This window comes from Pyrus communis, chromosome 17 (assembly GCF_041283825.1).
Source record: "Pyrus communis isolate YQ-2024b chromosome 17, ASM4128382v1, whole genome shotgun sequence".
NCBI lineage: Eukaryota > Viridiplantae > Streptophyta > Magnoliopsida > Rosales > Rosaceae > Pyrus > Pyrus communis.
In genome coordinates, this window is record NC_142581.1 from 2025184 (window position 1) to 2046361 (window position 21178).

Sequence of the window (21178 nt, forward strand, 5' to 3'; positions counted from 1 at the left end):
TTGTGGTAAGTAGCGAGAGTTGAATGCCAGTCAAATATCAAAATCCTTCTAGAACTAGATTGTTCAAGCAAGACAGCCATAGATTTGTCAACATAAACAAAACATAAAAATACAAAAAGATTTGAATGATTGAGGCAATCTGCCCTTCTTAAGCTACTCAGCCGACAGCTCCATGTACTAATTATTTTACTCAGCTCCATGTACGAAATAATAAAAAATAAAAAAAAGTGATATTTAAACACTTCATTTTACATTTTACACATTTTTTTTTATTTTTTAATTATCAGATCGAATGAATTTAAGAATATCAACAAATAAATTAATAAGCGTGAGAAGTAAAATAAGATGTGAGGGATTTGCGGACGTCAGTGCCTAATTTTGTCTTTGTAGTACTCACCGCACACGAGTCAGACATAACAAAAGAGGAAACATGTACCCATCTGCCGTCACCATAATTTTCCAATTGGGTTGATGGGATGAGAAATGCATAGGGACTCTCTTAATGTTGAACTTTCTATAAAAATTCTGTTGTCTTATAGTTTAACATTAATTTTGTACCAACATTATAATCATTGTACAAAAAACATGAAGTGTCAGGAGTTCCGCTTTTGAGAGGGTTTTTTTTTGCACTTCCCTTAGTAGGAATTTGGATCCTCTAGACTTTACTATTGATAGCCTGAGAACCTAGAAATCTGGGCTCTTTGTATGAAAGAGAGGTCGAAGCTCTTGGTTTGTATGAAGTGCGCCAGCGGAATAAGTTAATGAGGACCATCCGGATTTAATTTTAGAGGTTTAGATTGCCTGTTTCTTGAGTTTCGAATAAAAAAATCCAGAGAGAATCTCTGGCGTCTAGTGGAACACGTGAATTGATTAATCAGCTTTCTTATGATATTATTTTCTTGAGATTTTCTTTCACATCTTGGATATTAATTAGTTTAATTTTTTATTTTCCATATATTAATATTGATAATTGTAGTATTATTTCCTCCATGACGAATTAGAGTACATGTATTTATTTCGATGGTATACTTGCATTTAATTATTTCTTCTTTTTTGTACCATATTTTTACCACCTTAGGTGTATTTGATGTGAACATCCACATCATTTGAATTAATCAATTTTTAAATTTAGTTTATTATTTAATAAACTAATAATTAAGAAAAACTAGTTAATTAAATAATGATTGTGGTATACGATGAGTCTTTCTCCTTTATTTCCTTGGGTTTTGTAAATTTTTCAAATGATATGACTGTCCACATCAGATGCCACTTAAAATGGTATAGAAATATAATATAAAAATATAATATGAATAACATTATCAGCTATTAGGTCATCGGGCCTTGACATGTACTGACCCTTGCACACCACCACGAACTCCTAATGGTATTTTATATATATATATATATATATATATATATATATATATATATATATATATATATATTATATCTATGGACATAACCCTGCCTCTATATCTACTCAACACTAGTTTTGTTTATTATCTCCAACAACAAAACAAACCAGAAAGAGTCCAACTAAACTATACTTTCAGCGAAAACTATTAGAGAGAGAGTTATGGGTTACAGTTCGGAGCAGGAACACAATGACGGCCACGTAGTTTTATTTCCTTTCATGTCTAAAGGCCACACCATCCCACTCCTCCACCTTGCCCACCTCTTCCTCGCCCGCCGCCTCTGCGTCACCGTCTTCACCACCCCCGCCAACCGCTCGTTCATAGACCAATATCTCGCCGACACCTCAGCCACCGTGATCTCCCTCCCTTTCCCTCAAAACATCCCCGAAATTCCCGCTGGCATCGAAAGCACCGACAAGCTCCCTTCCATCGACCTCTTCTACCCTTTCGCCCTCGCCACAATCCACATGCAGTTCGACTTCGAGCGTTCCCTCACTACCCTTCCACGTGTCACCTTCATGGTCTCCGACGGGTTCTTCTGGTGGACACTCGACTCCGCCGCCAAGTTTGGGTTCCCCAGATTCGTCTTCTACGGCTTCGGAAACTACGCCTTGTCGGTGTCCAGCTTCGTCAGCCAGAACAGGCTCCTGCATGGAGCCGAGTCTGACGACGAGTTGATCACCGTGACTCGGTTTCCTTGGATCAAAATTACAAAAAAGTACTTCGATGATGCCTTTAGAGGCGCCGATCATAACCGACAAGCGTCTCAAGCCTCCGAGTTCCACGTCATGTCTGTCGTGGCTGCGGCTCGCAGCCACGGCATGATAGTCAACAGTTTCTACGAACTTGAGCCTATGTTCACTGACTATTGGAACACTGAGTGTGGGCCCAGGGCCTGGTGTGTGGGCCCTCTTTTCCACCTTGCGCAAGATGAACCGCACGATGATCTCGGTGATAAGCCCACGTGGGTTGATTGGCTGGACAAAAAACTGGAGGAAGGAAGTAAGGTCTTGTACGTTGCTTTTGGGTCACAAGCTGAGCTGTCAGCTGAACAGATCCAAGAGATAGCACTAGGGCTGGAAAACTCAATGGTCAACTTTTTGTGGGTCATAAGAAGTAAACAGTACTCATCAGACACTGCCACCTTGGACATTAAAGGGTTTGAGGAGAGAGTGAAGAGGAGGGGAATGGTGGTGAAAGAGTGGGTTGACCAAAAGTGGATTTTAATGCATGAGAGTGTGCAAGGTTTTGTAAGCCACTGCGGATGGAACTCGGTGATGGAGAGCATTTGCGCCGGAGTGCCGATTCTGGCGTGGCCGATGATGGCGGATCAGCCGATCAATGCAAAGTTTGTGGTGGAGGAGGTCAAGGTGGGGCTGAGGGTGGAGACATGCGATGGTTCGCCGAAAGGGTTTGTGAAGTCGGAGGGGTTGGAGAAAATGGTCAAAGAGTTGATGGAGGGAGAGAAGGGGGAGAAGGCGAGGAGGGAGGCGAAGAAGCTTGCTGAGGTGGCGAGGAAAGCTGTGAGCGAAGGCGGGTCGTCGTGGTCAACGCTGCAGTTGCTTATAGATGAGACAACATGCAACAAGAACACTAGGTTCCAGACGATTAGTCGGGAGGGTTAAAGTAGTTGATAAACTGTGTAAGGCTCTTTAATTTAACGTTGAAAACAAACTTATAAAACCAAGATATGTAAGCGTTTATCTAACGTTAAATAAGGTCGTTGTCGTATTCATGTTGTGTGTGCTGAGACTTTGACGACAATTCATGCACAAAATCTAATTAACGTCGCATGAATGACGGTCAAAACACGTCGATGTGACGGCCTGCCACAACAAAAATTCTCTATTAATTCTTGAATATCCTAAACTTTTCATTGTGATCTATATATTTCCTAGGATATTTCTAACACTTGTGCTAAAAGTTACTTCACTTGTTAACCCTTTTTTCGTGGGTTCAAGAGATGTCGAAAACAGTTCAAATACACAATATAAAAAAAAATTATATACATTTGACGTCTCTATTAAATCTGAAGTTTTAAACTATACTCTTTATTTCAGACTATACTTAATACGAAAGGTTAACAGCAATTAAAATCATTTTAATCGTATTAAACATGGATAAAATAACTAGAAATATGCTTTGGGTTTGAGTCGAGTTCCTTGTCTCCATCTTATGGTAATTGTTTCCACTTCGTGACATTTAAGACCCCGAAAAGGAATAGTAGGACGGTTAATTAAGGCTAATTTCGTGGCCGTTATTTGATTGCATTAGCAATTGTAAAAAGTTAGGCAATGATGAGGGATTGAAACCATGGATTTTGTTCTCTTTAATTGCATGTAGGATGTGAGAAACAGCCAGCCTTGCTCCTGGAAGGCCATTTCTTTTCTTTTTCTAACTTGAACCTGCCCATGAATTTAGGATTCCGTTGGACGGTTTTACAGCGTTGGGCTGAAGCGTGCTAAGAGATCATTGGCACCACCGCAGAGGAGTTTGTCCTCAAGGCAAAGTTATCTGAAAGTGTTAGTGGCTTTGGCAGGATATAATTCCGCTCTCGAACAGCCCTAGGAGGCTAGATCATCGACACCTTCGACGGAAGGTTCAAGATTAATCTTCTTGGATTTTTTTTTTCTTCCTTTTTTTTTTTGTCACTGTTGACTCTAAAAATTACAAAACCTACTTGGCGCGCAGGCCGAGTAACTAATAAGCTAACTACGTCCTTCGGTCGAATGCGGGGCGTGCCAACTCGTCGACCGAGCTTGGCCGAGGAGTAAAATTTGTTGATGTCGCTTTGAGCGCGTCGTTGACTTCTCTATCTTGCGATTGCGACCGAGGAAGGAACGCTCTCGGTCTCTGGGTTCTACAGCCTGAAGACAAGGCTACTAATTCTGCAGAGTTCACAAATCGTCGGAGCCCGATTCGGTCACTGTGATTATATTCGTAAGAGTATAAGCACGTCGAATCGAGACCAAACTATATGGGCACAGGTACTCAAACGTGATGTATGTCTTGATGGTGAACGTAGTTCGGCCGTCGGAATGCCGAACCCTGAAACTCACTTGCGAGTATCCAATCATAAAACCACTCGGCGTCCAGTACGCCGAGTAATGCAATACGTAACACCTAACTATGCCGAGAAGGCTAGTAAGGTGACCTCTGCCAACAAAGGTTCGAAAACCCTTCTCGACCGAGACTTAGATAGATAACCGGTCAACCTCGACGCAGTGCTGTTTATCCAAACTGAATGTGCTTCTTGGTCGGCTGATTCTGCGGCAGCAGTGCTGTTTATCCAAACTGAAGATGCTCGCCGGGTGCTTCCACATTGCTGTTTATCCAAACTGAAGGTGTGTCGGCAGGAAAAGAAAAGGAAAAAATCTCAAGGTGTTTGAGAGGTTTTGCGCAGGGCAATTGTATGCTGATTTTTGAAGGTTTTTTTTCTGTTGCATGATTTCTTGTATTTATAGTGCCCCATTCCTTGAAACCAATTCTGATTTGGATTGGGAGTCCTTGTCCCATTTCGCCTCTAACTCGAACAAACCTACTCCTACTGGGATTCTGAATTTTCCTTCATTTCGGGACTCCATTCCTTGCCGGTCGAGAATCCTGGTCGCACTAGGACTTCCTCGACCTTTTCTATTTATCCGCACTTCTTTGGATAGGATTTGGCCGACCTTGCTAGCTTGCCCGGGATTTATTATTCGGCCCATAGTATTTATCATCACCTTGGGCCGAGCACATCCTGCTGCTCGGCCCAACAATAATATTTTGGGCCCAAACAGTCACGTACAGTTTGTTTAATTGTTAATATCTCTAATCGTTGGTGAGGTTTTTATTGTCATTTACATACTTATTTAGAAGTCTGCTTGTAACATTTGTGTAGTCGACGTTGTATCCAAGAGTTGTAGTTGTCTTTCCCTTTGCTCGAGAATGAAGTACTAGGTTTGACACATTTATGCGAGAATGATAGATATTTGTGATGATTTCGATAGCTAATTGTGACTACTTCGTATTTTTTCTAATATAGCTTTGCTGAGGATCTGCTACCTCTTTGTAAGTACCTTCGTAGACTTTGTTAGTATCGTACCCTTTTTTGGCAAGCACAAAAGCATGCCTATAATTGTAGTGAGACCTGGAAAGTTAATAGAGAATTGTTGTTGACACTTAAAAAAAATAAGAAAACAATAGCATTTTCACATCTCTTCTCACAACTTAGATCTTTTGCTTTCCACTTCGAATAAAATTTCTAAGGTCCGTCGGAATATGAATATTTCAGGTTTTTTAACAATTAGATTTTATTTTTTAAATTTTTTACCAAAGATCTAACCGTTAGAAAGTTTAAAACATCTGATATTCCGGAACACTTTGAATCGACTGCCTGTCAAATGTCAAAATCCTTCTAGAACTAGATTGTTAAGGAAAGGACGACAGCCAAGATTGTCAACATAAAAAAACTTGAAAAAACAGAACATTTGAATGATTGAGGCCATCTGCCATTCGTAAGCTGATGAGGATTCTCATTGTGAAGATTTTGGGATCCTTCAATCATGTTTGTTTATCGTACACCATACGGTCAGTTTTCGTACAACAATTTTTGACCGCACGATGTATGATGAATTAATATGATTAAAAGATCTCCAGAATCCTCACAAAGAGGATCCAGTGGATCCTCATTCTTCGTAAGCAACTAAGCTCCTAATTTTGTCTTCCTAATGGTCACTGCAAGCGAGTCAGACCAAACAAAAGAAGAAACATGTACCTATTCTCCAATTTTAAAGCGCGATATATATATATGCTTCGAGAGATATGCTTCCATTGGTTTGGTGGGAAGAGAAATGCTAAACGAACTCTTTGTAGGACTCCTCATGAACTCTCTGTCACTTTACAGTTTAACGTCAATTTCTGTGCCGCTGTTATAAAGCATTGTGTAAAAACATGAGGTGTTAGAGAGTTCATTGATAGTCTCACTTTTGAGAAAGTCTCCTTAGCATTTCTCTTGGTGGGAATTTGAATCCTCTTTGGACCTTAGGAGTCTAAGGACCAGGAAATCGGGTATTGGTTTTTGTGAAAGGGAGATCAAAACTCTTGATTTGTGTGAGGTGGGTCAGCGGAATGAGCTAATGTAAGCTGCTTGATTCTTGGGTTCTGAACAATAAGATACAGAGAGGATCTCTATTCATCTAGTAGAACGCATGATTGACTAATCAGTATTCTTATGATGTTATTTTCTTGAAATTTTCTTTCACACATCAGAAATTAATTAGTTTAATTTTATATTCCCTAAATTAATATTGACAATTGTAGTGTTATTTCCTCCAAGATGAATTAGGGTACATGTATTTACTTTCGATAGCATGTATTTCATTCTCTCCGGAAAGTTGAAGAAAATAGTTCATCTAATGATATTAGCGATTTTGTAGTTTCTTTTACTTTTTCTCTTAAAGTTACGTACGTTGGTAAACCAAACAGAAGATAATATATAGAAAACAAGTGCATAATCAGCTATTAGATAATCGGTTTTTGACAGCACCATATTTAAACTTCATGGACTGACCCTTGGACGCCACCGCGAGCTCTCTGTGTTACTATATGTTTTAATTTTTTTACATGATTTTGTATTATTAGCTACCTTTAGAAGCAGATGCTCTTCTTTTAAGAAATAGATTTAGATCTATGCTATTTCTTATGAAAACGCCAATACATCTTCCATGAAGTCTCCTGTGGTTTATATGACTGGATTGTATTGAATAATCGACTATATTCAAAGTTTCTGACAAATAAAAGTGAGTACTTTTTTATTTTGAGATACTAAATAAAAATAGACATTAAAGAAACCTATGTCTTCTTGAAAGTTCTAGGATGATATTAGTTTAACCTAAATAAAAATCGTCATTACAAGGCACATTTTCATAATTAATTTCTAATTAAAGCATGAACAAAACAACGTGAAAAATATTATTTTCTCTTAAAAATACTTAGCTGTCAAAAACCAAAGCAGTAGTACCGAAACCAATTTCTTCTGTCAAAATACGAAATCAACAAATTCAATAAGGATGCATGCTGACGGCTAAAGACTAATCAAAGATTACTTAAAGAACTAACATGCAAGATTTTTCAATCTGACAAAAAGCCAATACATCTTCCATGAAGTCTCCTGTGGTTTATATGACTGGATTGTATTGAATAATCGACTATATTCAAAGTTTATGACAAATAAAAGTGAATAATTTTTTATTTAGAGAAACTAAATAAAAATAGACATTAAAAAAACCTATGTCTTCTTGAAAGTTCTAGGATGGTACTAGTTTAACCTAGAGAGAGAGTGAACATTTTTCAATTTAAAATCTAATTCAATTTTCAATTCTCAAATTAAATCCACATCAACATCACATATCAAACTATCAAACTCATATGCAATTAAAACGATAAATAAAATGTGCACATAGGATGTAGAATTTACGAGGCAAAACCCACCACAGGAAAAATCTTTGGGCTCCCAAGTTAGGACAAGCACTAAGAGAAATGAATACAAAAAGACTTACAAAACTCATCAACTAGACACTCAACTAGAAGGCAGTTTTGTCTTCGCACTTTGCTACTCGACCTCTCTTCAGCCTTCAAGTGAAAGTGGCATGACACTAACGCGGCAGTAAATCACCTTTTCGAACTTTGCATGATAAATGAAATAAAATGATTTTGAAAATCAATCGATTATGAAAATTACAAGGTATATGTTCATAATTGATTTCTAATTAAAGCACGAACAAAACAACATAAAAAGTATTATTTTCTCTTAAAAATACATGTTGTCAAGTGGAAGTGGCACGACACTAAAGTGGCAGTAAATCACTTTCTAGAACTTTGCAGAATAAATGAAATAAAATGATTTTGAAAATCAATCGATTAAGAAAATTACAAGGTGTATTTTCATAATTGATTTCTATTTAAAGCACGAACAAAACAACATAAAATGTATTATTTTCTCTTAAAAATACTTGCTGTCAAAAACCAAAGCAGTAGTACCGAAACCAATTTCTTCTGCCAAAATACGAAATCAACAAATTCAATATGGATACATGCTGACACCTAAAGACGAATCAAAGATTACTTAAAGAACTAAAATGCAAGATTTTTCAATCTGACAAAAAGCATGGCAAAAATTGATTTCAAAATGTCAAAAGCCTTTCTCTTATTTATTTTATTTTATTATTTTATTTTATTTTTTAAACCAAAACGCTGCAACCCTTTTCTTGTTTTTTCGAAAAACATGAAAGCGGCCAACCCCTTTATGATTTCTTAAAACGAAAAATGGCAGCCGCAAGGTAATCAATCTATATAAGGCATCCAGCATGAAGTAGGCTATCATATATGACTTAAACAATGGTAGTGTGGCAGCAACTAAAACTCAAGAAAAACTATTCTGATATATGCAGCAGCCTAAAACTCAACCCATGCATATGCGGTGCCACTTTGAAACCTAACCTGATGGATCTATAAATATGTGTCTGTTAGATTAAGGATATCAATCAGGTGGCCAAAGAAACGGAAAGATCAGACCTGTCAACCTAATTGATTAAAACAACTAATCAAATAGAGTTTGAAGAGATAAAAACTAAAACCATTTGAATTTATCCTCATTTTAAATGCATACTATCTGACTCCAAATAAATCTTATATTAATTTGTGGGCCTTTAATTAAGCTAAATGAACTCGTAGCAAAAGACAAGGATTGTCTGCCTTACCATTTTCGGTGCCCTCTTGTTTTGTATGGTCATGGTTAAATCACGTCAACATTTTATATTGTTTTTTTTATATAAATAATAAGACAAAAATGAATAGTAATATAAAACGTTTACGTGGCTTAACCGTGACCACATAAACAGAAGGGCATGGGAGGGCACCGGAAGTGAGAGAGCAGACAATCCTTGTCCAATTAATTAACATGTAAAGCCCATTTCTCAATTGTTAAAACTTAAAAGCTAAACGGCTCATTGAACATAAACCTATATCATGTGATGCCAAACTTACTTGAGTAGATGTCTTTGAAACGATTGTCAGTGTATTGATCAAGAGTACGAGAGACAAACTTAAACTAAAATAATTACAACGGAAAACGTGTACTAATCCAAGACATTATAGACTCAGACGTTTTGTTTAGGAATAACCAATTTTACCCTAACACTTCTAATCAATATCATTATGGGAGAAATGGAATTTGTTTCTTTTTTAAGAGTAACCATTCCTCCACTTTTAAATCGAACAATAAAATTTCAATTATTTCGTCAACATACCTCTGATATGATATGCTACATATTTTCATCTAGTCATGTGTAATTTTTTTTTTTTTTTTTCTTATGTGATGCTAGAGCGACCCAAATTTTATAGGCAACATTATATGACCCTAATAGTTGGATTTCTTATTTAAATCATTAAAGAAAGATATAATTTAAAAAGTCATGTGTCCATGACCATGTGTGTGCCTTTCGTTCATGCATGGATTACATGTGTATCGTTCATGCATGGAGTAAATCTGCAGTACAAGCATCAATGTGTATATATAGGTGGACATAACCCTGCCTCTATAACTACTCACAACTAGTTTTGTTTATGGGTAAGGTCGGAATATTAAATTTAAAGATAAAATTTTGAAAACTAAAGAACATGTAAGTTGATCATTGATTTATTACTTAATCATTGTAAACGTGCCCGCTCTTATTGATATCACATCATTAATTAGTTTTCAAATTTAGTCTCATAACATTACCATCCAACAACAAAACAAACCAGAAGGACGCCGACTACTTTCAAGGAAAAATATTAGAGAGTTATGGGTTCAATTTCGGAGCAGGAACACGATGACGGCCACGTTATTTTATTTCCCTTTATGTCTAAAGGCAACACCATCCCACTCCTCCACCTTGCCCGCCGTCTCTGCGTTACCGTCTTCACAACCCCCGCCAACCGCTCGTTTATTGACCAATCCCTCGCCGACACCTCAGCCACCTTATCTCCCTCCCTTTCCCTCAAAACATCCCCGAAATTCCCGTTGGCATCGAAAGTACTGACAAGCTTCCTTTCATCGACCTCTTGTACCCTTTCGTCTAGACCTGGCAATTTCTTACACGACCCGTTAACACGACACGTAAACGACACGAAATTAACGGGTTTTGGATCAACACGATAACTAATCGGGTCATTATCGGGTCACACGATAATAACCCATTAATAACGGGTCCTTAACAGGTTTACACGAGAGTGACACGCGGGTAACCTGTTTCGACACGATAAGAAAATGCTATTTTGATGATTTTAATTTTTTAAACTACTAAAAAAAACTTACTATAAAATGCAATAGATATAAAGAATATGTATATATTGTTTATTAATTATTATTCTATATAAACTTTAAATTTTAAGTTTTATTTATTTATTTATTTATTTTTATAGTATATTATAGGCAAAGATTGAGATTAAAAATCATAAACCACATTAAAAATAAAAATATCAAGTAATATAAAAATACCAAACACATAAAAAAATTATAATAATTAATTTCCCGCCTAATATTTCAAGAGTTTCATCCATTTCCCGCCTAATATTTAACCCAAAGAAACTCTAAGTGTTAGTTAATGTATCGTTTTGATAGGATACGCATCCTATGAAACAAATTTCAATGATCCAACCGTCAAACTTGTTTATATATGCTTCGAGATCGCATACGCTAAAATTTGCAAAAAACAAATATTCAGAGATCAAGATGCGAGACAAAACTTTTCAACGGTTATAAACGAAAAATCACAATTTAACGGTTGTTTTAACTCCGATTTTGATGATTTTTTACAGCTACACTCTTTGACCCTGTATGAATACAATGAATGAATTCGATCTTCAATTTAAAATATTTATACTAGTGGACACCACAAAATCTTATGTTATACTTAATGAAAGTATAAATAAACTCTTAAGTGTTAGTGAATCTATCGTTTTGATGAGATACGCATCCTACGAAACTAATTTCAACAATCTAACTGTCAAACTTGTTTATATATGCTTCGAGATCGCATACGCCAAAAATTGCAAAAAACAAACATTTAGAGATCAAGTAACGAGATAAAACTTTTCAACGGTTATAAACGAAAAATCATGATTTAACGGTTATTTTAACTCTAATTTTGATGATTTTTTACAGCTACACTTCTTGACCCTATATGAATACAATGAATGAATTCGATCTTCAATTTGAAATATTTACACTAGTGGATACCACAAAATCTTATGTTATACTTGATGAAAGTATAAATAAACTCTTAAATGTACATATCAAATTTATCGTTTTGATGGGATACGCATCCTACAAAACTAATTTCAACGATCCAACCGTCAAACTTATTTATATATGCTTCGAGATCGCATACGCCAAATATTGCAAAAAACAAACGTTCAGAGATCAAGTAATGAGACAAAACTTTTCGACGGTTATAAATGAAAAATCACGATTTAACGGTTATTTTAACTCCAATTTTGATGATTTTTTATAGCTACACTCCTTGACCCTATATGAATACAATGAATGAATTCGATCTTCAATTTAAAATATTTACATTAGTGGATACCACAAAATCTTATGTTATACTTAATGAAAATATAAATAAACTCTAAGTGTTAGTTAATGTATCGTTTTGATGGGATACGCATCATATGAAACTAATTTCAATGATCAAACCATCAAACGTGTTTATATATGCTTCGAGATCGCATACGCTAGAAATTGAAAAAAACAAACATTCAGAGATCAAGTAACGAGACAAAATGTTTCGACGGTTATAAACGAAAAATCACGATTTAACGGTTATTTTAACTCTTACATTGATGATTTTTTATAGCTACACTCCTTGATCCTATATGAATACAATGAACTAATTTGATCGTCAATTTAAAATACTTACAAAAGTGGATATATACCACAAAATCTTATGTCATGATGATCTATGAAAATTGAGGATTTTGTAAAAGGAATAACATGTAAGCTTTGAGTTCCATTGGCAAGGTTACATGGTCGTTTAGATTTTTAAAACCCTCCAAATCTCATGAACAATGTTATTTATTTTAGTGAAAAATTAATAATATTAATAATAATTATTGTAGAAGTGTGAAAAATGTAATCACTCGTAATAAAAAGCTTTACAATTTTCATTAAGGGGTCAACTCCGAAATTTAGTATGCATATACTGATTTAGTATTATGTTTTACATTTTTTTGGGTCAAATTATGTTTTTCATTTTCATTTTTATTGATTTAAAATATATTTTTCTTAACGGGTAACGGGTCGGGTCATATTACCTGAAAATATTAACGGGTTGATTTCGGGTCGGGTCATATTACCCGTTTACTTTAACGGGTATTACACGACACGACCCGTTAAGCTATCGGGTATGACACGAAAACGACACGAACACGAGAAACACGACACGAATGCCAAGTCGCCCTCGGCACAAGGGTGAAACTTCTTTCTAATTCTTGGTAAAAATAACTTTTAGATTAAAATCATGAGTACGATTAAAATCTAATTTTAAATCCTTGATATATTAATAACCTTATTTATTAATTATATTTTAATTTTTTTAATTATTTTTTTTCTTCGTAATTTTTAATGCATTATTTTATTTCATTACAATTTTTATTTTCATTTCATTTATCGTAATATATTTTGTTATAAATATTTAGATAAATTAATTTTTATTATACAATATATTTCGATATAATTTGTCTTCTTCATTTAGGTACATTAAATTCATTATAATACATTTCGGTGCATACATTTAGTTACACACATTTCGGTACATACATTTTGATACAAATATTTGGGTACATTAATTCAATATAATACATTTTGGTGCATACATTTCTATACATACATTTACGTACATTAATTTAATATAATACATTTCGGTGCATATATTTCAGTACATATATTTCGATACTAACATTTAAATACATTAGTTCAATATAATACATTTCGTTACACATATTTCTGTGACATCCCACATCACCCAAGGGAGTGATCCTTAAATGTATATTCTCATCCCTACCTAGCACGAGGCATTTTGGGAGCTCATTGGCTTTGGGTTCCATGGGAACTCCGAAGTTAAGCGAGAAGAGGGTTAGAGCAATCCCATGATGGGTGACCCACTGGGAAGTTGCTCGTGAGTTCCCAAAAACAAAACCGTGAGGGAATGGTAAGCCCAAAGCGGACAATATCGTGCTACGGTGGTGGAGCGGGTCCGGGAAGTGATCCGCCCCGGGCCGGGATGTGACAATTTGGTATCAGAGCCTAACCCTGGTCGCGGTGTGCCGACGAGGACGTCGGGCCCCTAAGGGGGGTGGATTGTGACATCCCACATCACCTAGGGGAGTGATCCTTAAATGTATATTCCCATCCCTACCTAGCACGAGGCCTTTTGGAAGCTCACTGGCTTCGGGTTCCATGGGAACTCCGAAGTTAAGCGAGAAGGGGGCTAGAGCAATCCCATGATGGGTGATCTACTGGGAAGTTGCTCGTGAGTTCCCAAAAACAAAATCGTGAGGGAATGGTAAGCCCAAAGCGGACAATATCGTGCTACGGTGGTGGAGCAGGCCCGGGAAGTGATCCGCCCCGGGCCGGGATGTGACATTTCGGTACTAACATTTAGTTACATTAATTGAGTCTTTCAAGTTTGAAGAATGTTAAATAAAATTAATAAATTAAAAAAAAAAACTCTTTTTTGGTAAAAAATAAATTAAAATTTGTATATTAATAATTTAAATATTTAATGGGAGAGATTAAATAAAATGCATATTAATTTTTTCAAATAAGAACACATCAAGGAATTATAATTAATATGTAATCTAACACCAAATTTATTTTAAATTTCAATCTTTTTAAATGATTAAAGTTAAAAAATCCCCTCCACTTCAACATGCAGTTCGAGTTCAAGCGTGCCCTCACCACCCTTCCACATGTCACCTTCATGGTCTCCGACGGGTTCCCTCTGGTGCACCGTCGATTTCGCTGCCAAGTTCGAGTTCCCTATATTCGTCTTCTACGGCTTCGGAAACCACGCCTTGTCGGTGTCCAGCTTCGTCGGCGAGAACCAGTCCTGCATGGAACCGAGTCTAATGACAAGTTGATCACCGTGACTCGGTTTCCTTGGATCAAAATTACAAAAAAAAAGAAAAAAAGACTTCGATGATGCCTTTAGAGGCGCCGATTATAATCGACAAGCGTCTCAAGCGTTCGAGTTCCACGTCATGTCTGTCGTGGCTGAAGCTCGCAACTACGGCATGATAGTCAATGGTTTCTACGAACACGAGCCTGTGTTTGTTGACTATTGGAACTGAGCGTGGGCCGAAGGTTTGGTGTGTGGGCCCCCCTTTTCTCCTGCGCGCAAAATGAACCACACGATGATCACGGTGATAAGCCCACATGGTTGAGTGGCTGGACAAGACACGGGAGGAAGGAAGTCGGGTTTCGTACATTGCATTTGGGTCACAAGCTGAGCTGTCAGCCGAACAGATCCAAGAGATAGCACTAGGGTTGGAAAATTCAATGGTCAACTTTCTGTGGGTCATAAGAAGTAAAGAGTACTCATCAGAGACTGCCACGTGGGACATTAAAGGGTTTGAGAAGGAGAGTAAATGGGAGGGGAATGGTGGTCAAAGAGTGGTTGACCAGAAGTACGTGGATTTTAATGCTTGAGAGCGTGCAAGGTTTTGTAAGCCACTGCGGATGGAACTCGGTGATGGAAAGCATATGAGCCGGAGGGCCGATTCTGGCATGGCCGATGATGGCGGATCAGTCGCTGAGTGCAAAGTTCGTGGTGGAGGAGGTCAAGGTGGGGCTGAGGGTGGAGACATGCGATGGTTCAACGAAGAGGTTTGTGAAGTCGGAGGGGATGGAGAAGATGGTCAAAGAGTTGGTGGAGGGAGAGATGGGGAAGGAGGCGAGGAGGGAGGCGAAGGAGCTTGCTGTCGTGGTGAGGAAAGCTGTGAGTGAAGGCGGGTCGTCGTGGTCGACGCTGCAGCTGCTTATAGATGAGACAACATGCGACAAGAATAGTAGCTAGGTTCCAGACGATTAATGGGGGAGTGTTCGAGTAGATGAAAAGGTTTGGAAGGCACTTTAGTAAATTAGTTCAATGTTGCAAACTTATACAACTAAGATAAATTTATCATTTATCGAACGTTAAATAAGGTCATTGTCATATTCATGTTTCATGCATTGAGATCATTGACGACAATTATGCACAAAACCTAATTAATGTCATATAAGTGTCAGTCAAAACACGTAGATGTGACGGCCGGCCAGAACAAAAAATCACTCAATTTTGTTTAATAAGATTACAGGAGCATTTTATCCAATGTGATAACTTGTTCGTGTAGTTCGTCTCCTTCGCTTTGTAAGAAACATTGCCATTTGGCTTGAATATCGTATAACCAAGTTTGGGGTACATATCTGAAGCGTGTATGAATTGATTAGAAACACGTGTTTGGTTTGGCTGTGGAATTCGAGTATCCGAGTGACAACAACTTGGTCGTGGCCGGTCCGAAATCGCCATTGGCTCGGTGGGTGTGTGATGGGGGCGAATATACTCATAGAGTGAGGTATTGAGATTTGAATGGTGGAAATATTAGCTACTTGAGCGCCAAGAAGATATGTTCAACCTGCTCCCCATAAGAAACAGAGGAGGGTGGGATTTAGTGGTAGTAAAAAAGTACAGGCAAATATTTTTCAATTTTAACGGCACGGAATTTTCATAGCCAATTTTCTATTCATTTTTTATTTTTTATTATGAACTCATAAAGTGCCTTTGATAAAACTCTTATTTCACACGTAGTGTGTGTGTGTGTTTTTTTTTTTTTTTTTTTTTTTTTTTACATTTATAATATTTTTTCACTATCCAAACTTTTTTTTTATGATTTCAAATTTTTTAGTGGATCAAAGGCCTGCCATGTCATTGTTTAACAGAAATTTCAATGGATAGACTAAAAGAAATATGATTTTGGAAGCCAGTCATAACTTTAAATATGAAAGTGAGACGAAAAAATTAAGGGTAACAAAGTGCAAATTTGACGATACATTTTAGGTAGTAAAAGTGAAAATTACCTGGAAAAGGAAGAGTGCAGTTTTTACCTTTAAACAATGCCTCAATTCTGAGTAACTTTATACCAAAAAACAATTAGGCAAAAGCACTGGTCTAATAGTTGTGAAATGTTCCCACGAGGAGCCTTTGTTTCGTGACAATTGGAAACAGCACTGTGTCTGAACAAACGCTGATGTGTGTGTATATATCTATCATTAGATTAAGAACTAATTAGTTATATTTGAACGAAGTTAAAATAAGAAGCTAGACCAATAACAAACATTAAACATACCAGCTAATAGGATTTTTAGGTACATGCGTAAAGAGGTTAAAATCACACAAAATACTTGTAAGAAAACATGGTAGTTGTAGTATAAAGGGCTTAAGTAAGGTCGTTTTCTTTTGGGATTATTTAAAACAATTTATGAAAAACCAAAATTTTGATTAATTATCTGAACGTAAAGATTGGAAAAGGTTGATTTTGAATTTAAAAGTATTAAAAACGAATTTTAATAAAAGTAATTTAGGGAAAGCAACTAATAACCATTAAAAAGGAAACAAATCAAAGAGAAAAGGTTTTGAGAAACAAATGTGGAAAAGCACTAGGGTTCTGCCATCACTCTAACAATCCTACGCAGTTCTTCTAATTCCTTATGAATTACACATGCATATTTTGAAGGTTAGGTTTTCCTAAAGTATGCCTTACTTGGAACCCCAAACATAGAACGTATATCTAACATGTAACCGGTCTGTGGCGTTCAGATCGAATGTGAACATGCAATACTCATTAAGTTTTGTGAAAACCTTTTGAAAACCCATATAACTCCTAAGACGTGTTGTTCATCCTAAGTAGTTACACATGTTAACCACAAGAAACCTTAGTCAATTTTAGGGACAGTCCTCCACCAAAATTGCATCAAATTACTTTTCTAAATATCCTAATGGTTGCGAATCACTAAGACAAATAGATAGTTTAAAGCACAGTGATTAACAATCCAAAACTTACATGCATAAATTCATAAGAAAATTAAAAAGAGACTACATATTCTTGCCAAGGATCATGGCTCACCCTAGCAAAGAGAATTAGTTATGCATATTCATAATTAAAATCAACATAATTGTATTAAACTAGAAAAAGAATGAAAACACTTGAAAGTATAAGTTTTGAAATCTCTACGTTTTAGCCAAAATCCTCTTCTCAAATCTTGCGTACCTCGAAGAGAAACCCTAGGTCTGCCAAAAGGCTTATTTATACTACTCTCAATAAAATCCTCCTAGTAAAAGGTCTTAGAATAAGACTAGGAAACTAAATAAATTGAAATAAAATAGGAAACATAATCCTAATTTGACTTGGTAAATTCGCCTAGAAATCTGTATAGCCACGTTCTGGACCCAAATCAGCTCTAAAACTGGCCCAAAATAGCTGGATTTAAAGCTTGAACTATTATGAACACTTCTCCAGACGGCGGCGAACCCATATGATGTCATCTTGGGCTCCAAAAAAGCAATTTAAGACTAGAAACATCACTTTTCAGTAACGCGCACTGCTCCTTTATTCAATCGCCAGAGAATAACTGCTTGGTAGAAAAATCCCAAATTTTTATACGAACAAGCCAAGAGACACACGAACGTTTTCCAATTTGAATCACTCCAAAATTCGTTCGTTTGGTCACGTTTTGCTCCAGAGGAAGTCAAATGTCCTATATTAAAAATATAAAATAAAGTATCAAAATTATACCAATATAATTACTAAATTATACTAAATATAAAATAAAATATATAATGTAATATTAACTCATCACCAGCCATCCTCCTCGACCTAGCAAAACACCAACTGGTGGTGCCAACTGGTAACCATCCATCCCTCATCTCTCTCTCTCCACAAAAATTACGTACGGTATATTGGTGATATTTCTCTCTTTTTGTATTGATATTCCTTTGGTTGTGACTTTAGCCTAGATCCTGGCTCACCAATTTCGTCGTTTCAGAATAGGAAAACCGTCACCACTACCCTTGCACATATATAGTGGCTAGATATTTTCAACTTTGCAAAGAGAGAGAGAGAGAAAAAGAAAGAAGTACCTGTCATATGCATGTGATTCGTCGACACAAGGGGGTAGAGAGAGAGAGAGAGAGAGAGAGAGAGAGAGAGAGAGAGAGATGGGGGAGGGGTGTGTGCGGAATAGCGGTAGTGTCTGTCAATTACTTACAGACTTGGGCACCGCTGCATTCCACGTACGTCCATTTCAAACTATATATATCTTCTGCCAGTCCTTGCATGCTTCCACAGTGACTCGCACACATCGACGTGTTATGATCTAACACGCCTCTAAGGCCTACCCAATTTGCTTGCCTGCCGCTGGAGATAAACATTTTTTATAACCATGACCTAATTGTGGTATTATTCTCACTTAGATGTTTGCTACATAGTCAAAAAATAAACACTGTTTAATAATTATTTGCCACTTGGCATCCTTAGTTACAAGAAAATTTCTCTCCTGCCACTGCCTGTAGTTTCGCTAGTGGTCCATTAAAGCGTGTAACGTTTGTTCATCCAATTACTTGGTTTGGCACTATGTAAATTGTTTTATCGCTTCTTTTGAAATGTTACGATTCTTGGATCACTTTACAGTTGTCCGTATGGAGGAAATTATATTCGATAAAGTTCACCACAGTTTTTAATTACACTTAACAACATTGTAGAAAGCCTATATATACATTATGCACCCCTGAATACATAACTACTCAAGAGTGTGTAAATTCGATCGTCATAAAAGATGGGTTCACAATCGCAGCAAGAGCATGAGATAGAGAAGGGCCATGTAGTTTTGTTCCCCTTCATGGCGAAAGGCCACACCATCCCTCTCCTCAACCTGTCTCGCATTTTCCTCGCTCAGGGACTCGCCGTCACCGTCTTCACCACCCCCGCCAACCGCACCTTCATCCACCAATCCCTTCCCGCAGCCGCTAACGTGGTCCACATCTCTTTCCCTCAAAACATCGTCCCTGGAATCCCCGCAGGCGTCGAAAGCACCGACAAGCTCCCTTCAATGGACCTCTTCTTCTCCTTCGCCCTCTCAACCATCCACATGCAACCCGACTTCGAGCGAGCCCTCCAAACCCTTCCACGCGTTAGCTTCATGGTCTCCGACTGCTTCCTCTGGTGGACCGTCGACTCCGCTGCCAAGTTCGGTTTCCCCAGATTTGTTTTCTCTGGTTTCGGAAGCTACGCCTCATCCCTGTTTAGAGTCGTTGCTGGGAGCCGGCTCCTAGACGGGGCCGACTCCGACACGGAGTTAGTCACCGTAACTCGGTTTCCGTGGATCAAAGTTACCAAAAAGGACTTTAACCAGTCCACTATTACTGATGGTGTCCAACATGCATCCTCTGAGTTCATGATGAAAACATCGGAGTCAACCGCTCGTAGCTACGGTATGATAGTCAACAGTTTCTACGAGCTCGAAGCTGTGTTCGTTGAGTGCTGGAACACTGAGTATTTGCCCAAGGCCTGGTGTGTGGGTCCCTTTTTTAAGCTGGCACAAGATGAACCACACGATCGTGATGAAAAGGCGATCTGGATTGAGTGGCTGGACAAAAAGCTGGAGGAGGGAGGTAGAGTTTTGTATGTTGCGTTTGGGTCGCAAGCTGAGCTATCAGCTGAGCAGCTCCAAGAGATAGCTTTAGGGTTGGAAAACTCTATGGTCCACTTTATGTGGGTCATAAGAAGCAAACCCTACTCACCAGAGACTGCCACGTGGGATATCAAAGGGTTTGAAGAGAGAGTGAAGGGGAGGGGAATGGTGGTTAATGAGTGGGTTGACCAGAGGAGGATTTTAATGCATGGGAGCGTGCATGGTTTTGTGAGCCACTGCGGATGGAACTCGGTGTTGGAGAGCATATGCAGCGGAGTGCCCATTCTGGCGTGGCCGATAATGGCGGAGCAGCCACTGAATGCCAGGTTCGTGGTGGAGGAGATCAAGGTGGGGCTGAGGGTGGAGACGTGTGACGGTTCAGTGAAAGGGTTTGTGAAGGCAGAGGGTTTGGAGAAGACGGTCAAAGAGTTGATGGTGGGAGACAAGGGGGAAGAGGTGAGGAAGAGAGTGAAGGAGTTTGCTGACATGGCAGCTAAGGCTGTGAAGGAAGGTGGGTCGTCGTGGTCAACGCTGCAGTTGCTTATTGATGAGGCAACGCTGGCCAACAAGAATTTAGACAATCGGTCGGGAGGCTTCGAGCGTTTTCATTCTAATGAGAAGTGGTAAATAGCTAAGGTTTGTATGGAGAGATTTTTTAGTGTTGGGAACGGTTCGTATATCAAATGTCATAATACAAGTAGTTGTGGATTATTATATTTGGTGTACACACAAAAAAATTCTTTTATGTATGGTTCTTTCAATAATTATCATTTGGTATAACCGAAGACCCTTTTCATTACTCTTAGAATACAGAGTGGAACATCACATGTTATTATACAACAAATAGACACTTGAAAAAAAAAAAACAAACAAAAAGCCCTTTCATCAAATTATATAATTGCATGTGATTTCACTCTGTATTCTAATGGTTTTTTTCTTAACAGTTTTTTGCTAACTTGGATTACCAATTGAACATAATTAAGTTATCAAAAGGACCCAGAAGAGCTAAACTATG

At 37.6% G+C, this 21178-nt stretch overlaps 1 protein-coding gene and 2 pseudogenes across 2 annotated transcripts; all 3 read left to right on the forward strand.

Annotated features, from left to right (window-relative positions):
• The first annotated feature begins 1460 nt into the window (after positions 1 to 1460).
• LOC137709401 (UDP-glycosyltransferase 90A1-like) lies at positions 1461 to 3291 on the forward strand. The gene has a single exon (XM_068448494.2). It carries the CDS (start codon positions 1577 to 1579, stop codon positions 3038 to 3040), a length of 1464 nt encoding a protein of 487 aa, XP_068304595.2. The 5' UTR covers positions 1461 to 1576; the 3' UTR covers positions 3041 to 3291.
• An 11077-nt stretch (positions 3292 to 14368) lies between these two features.
• On the forward strand, positions 14369 to 15749 carry LOC137709279 (UDP-glycosyltransferase 90A1 pseudogene; annotated as a pseudogene).
• Positions 15750 to 19168: 3419 nt separating this feature from the next.
• Positions 19169 to 20943, forward strand: LOC137708887 (UDP-glycosyltransferase 90A1 pseudogene; annotated as a pseudogene). The gene has a single exon (XR_015958183.1). The product of XR_015958183.1 is annotated as a UDP-glycosyltransferase 90A1 pseudogene (transcript).
• The last annotated feature ends 235 nt before the right edge of the window (positions 20944 to 21178 follow it).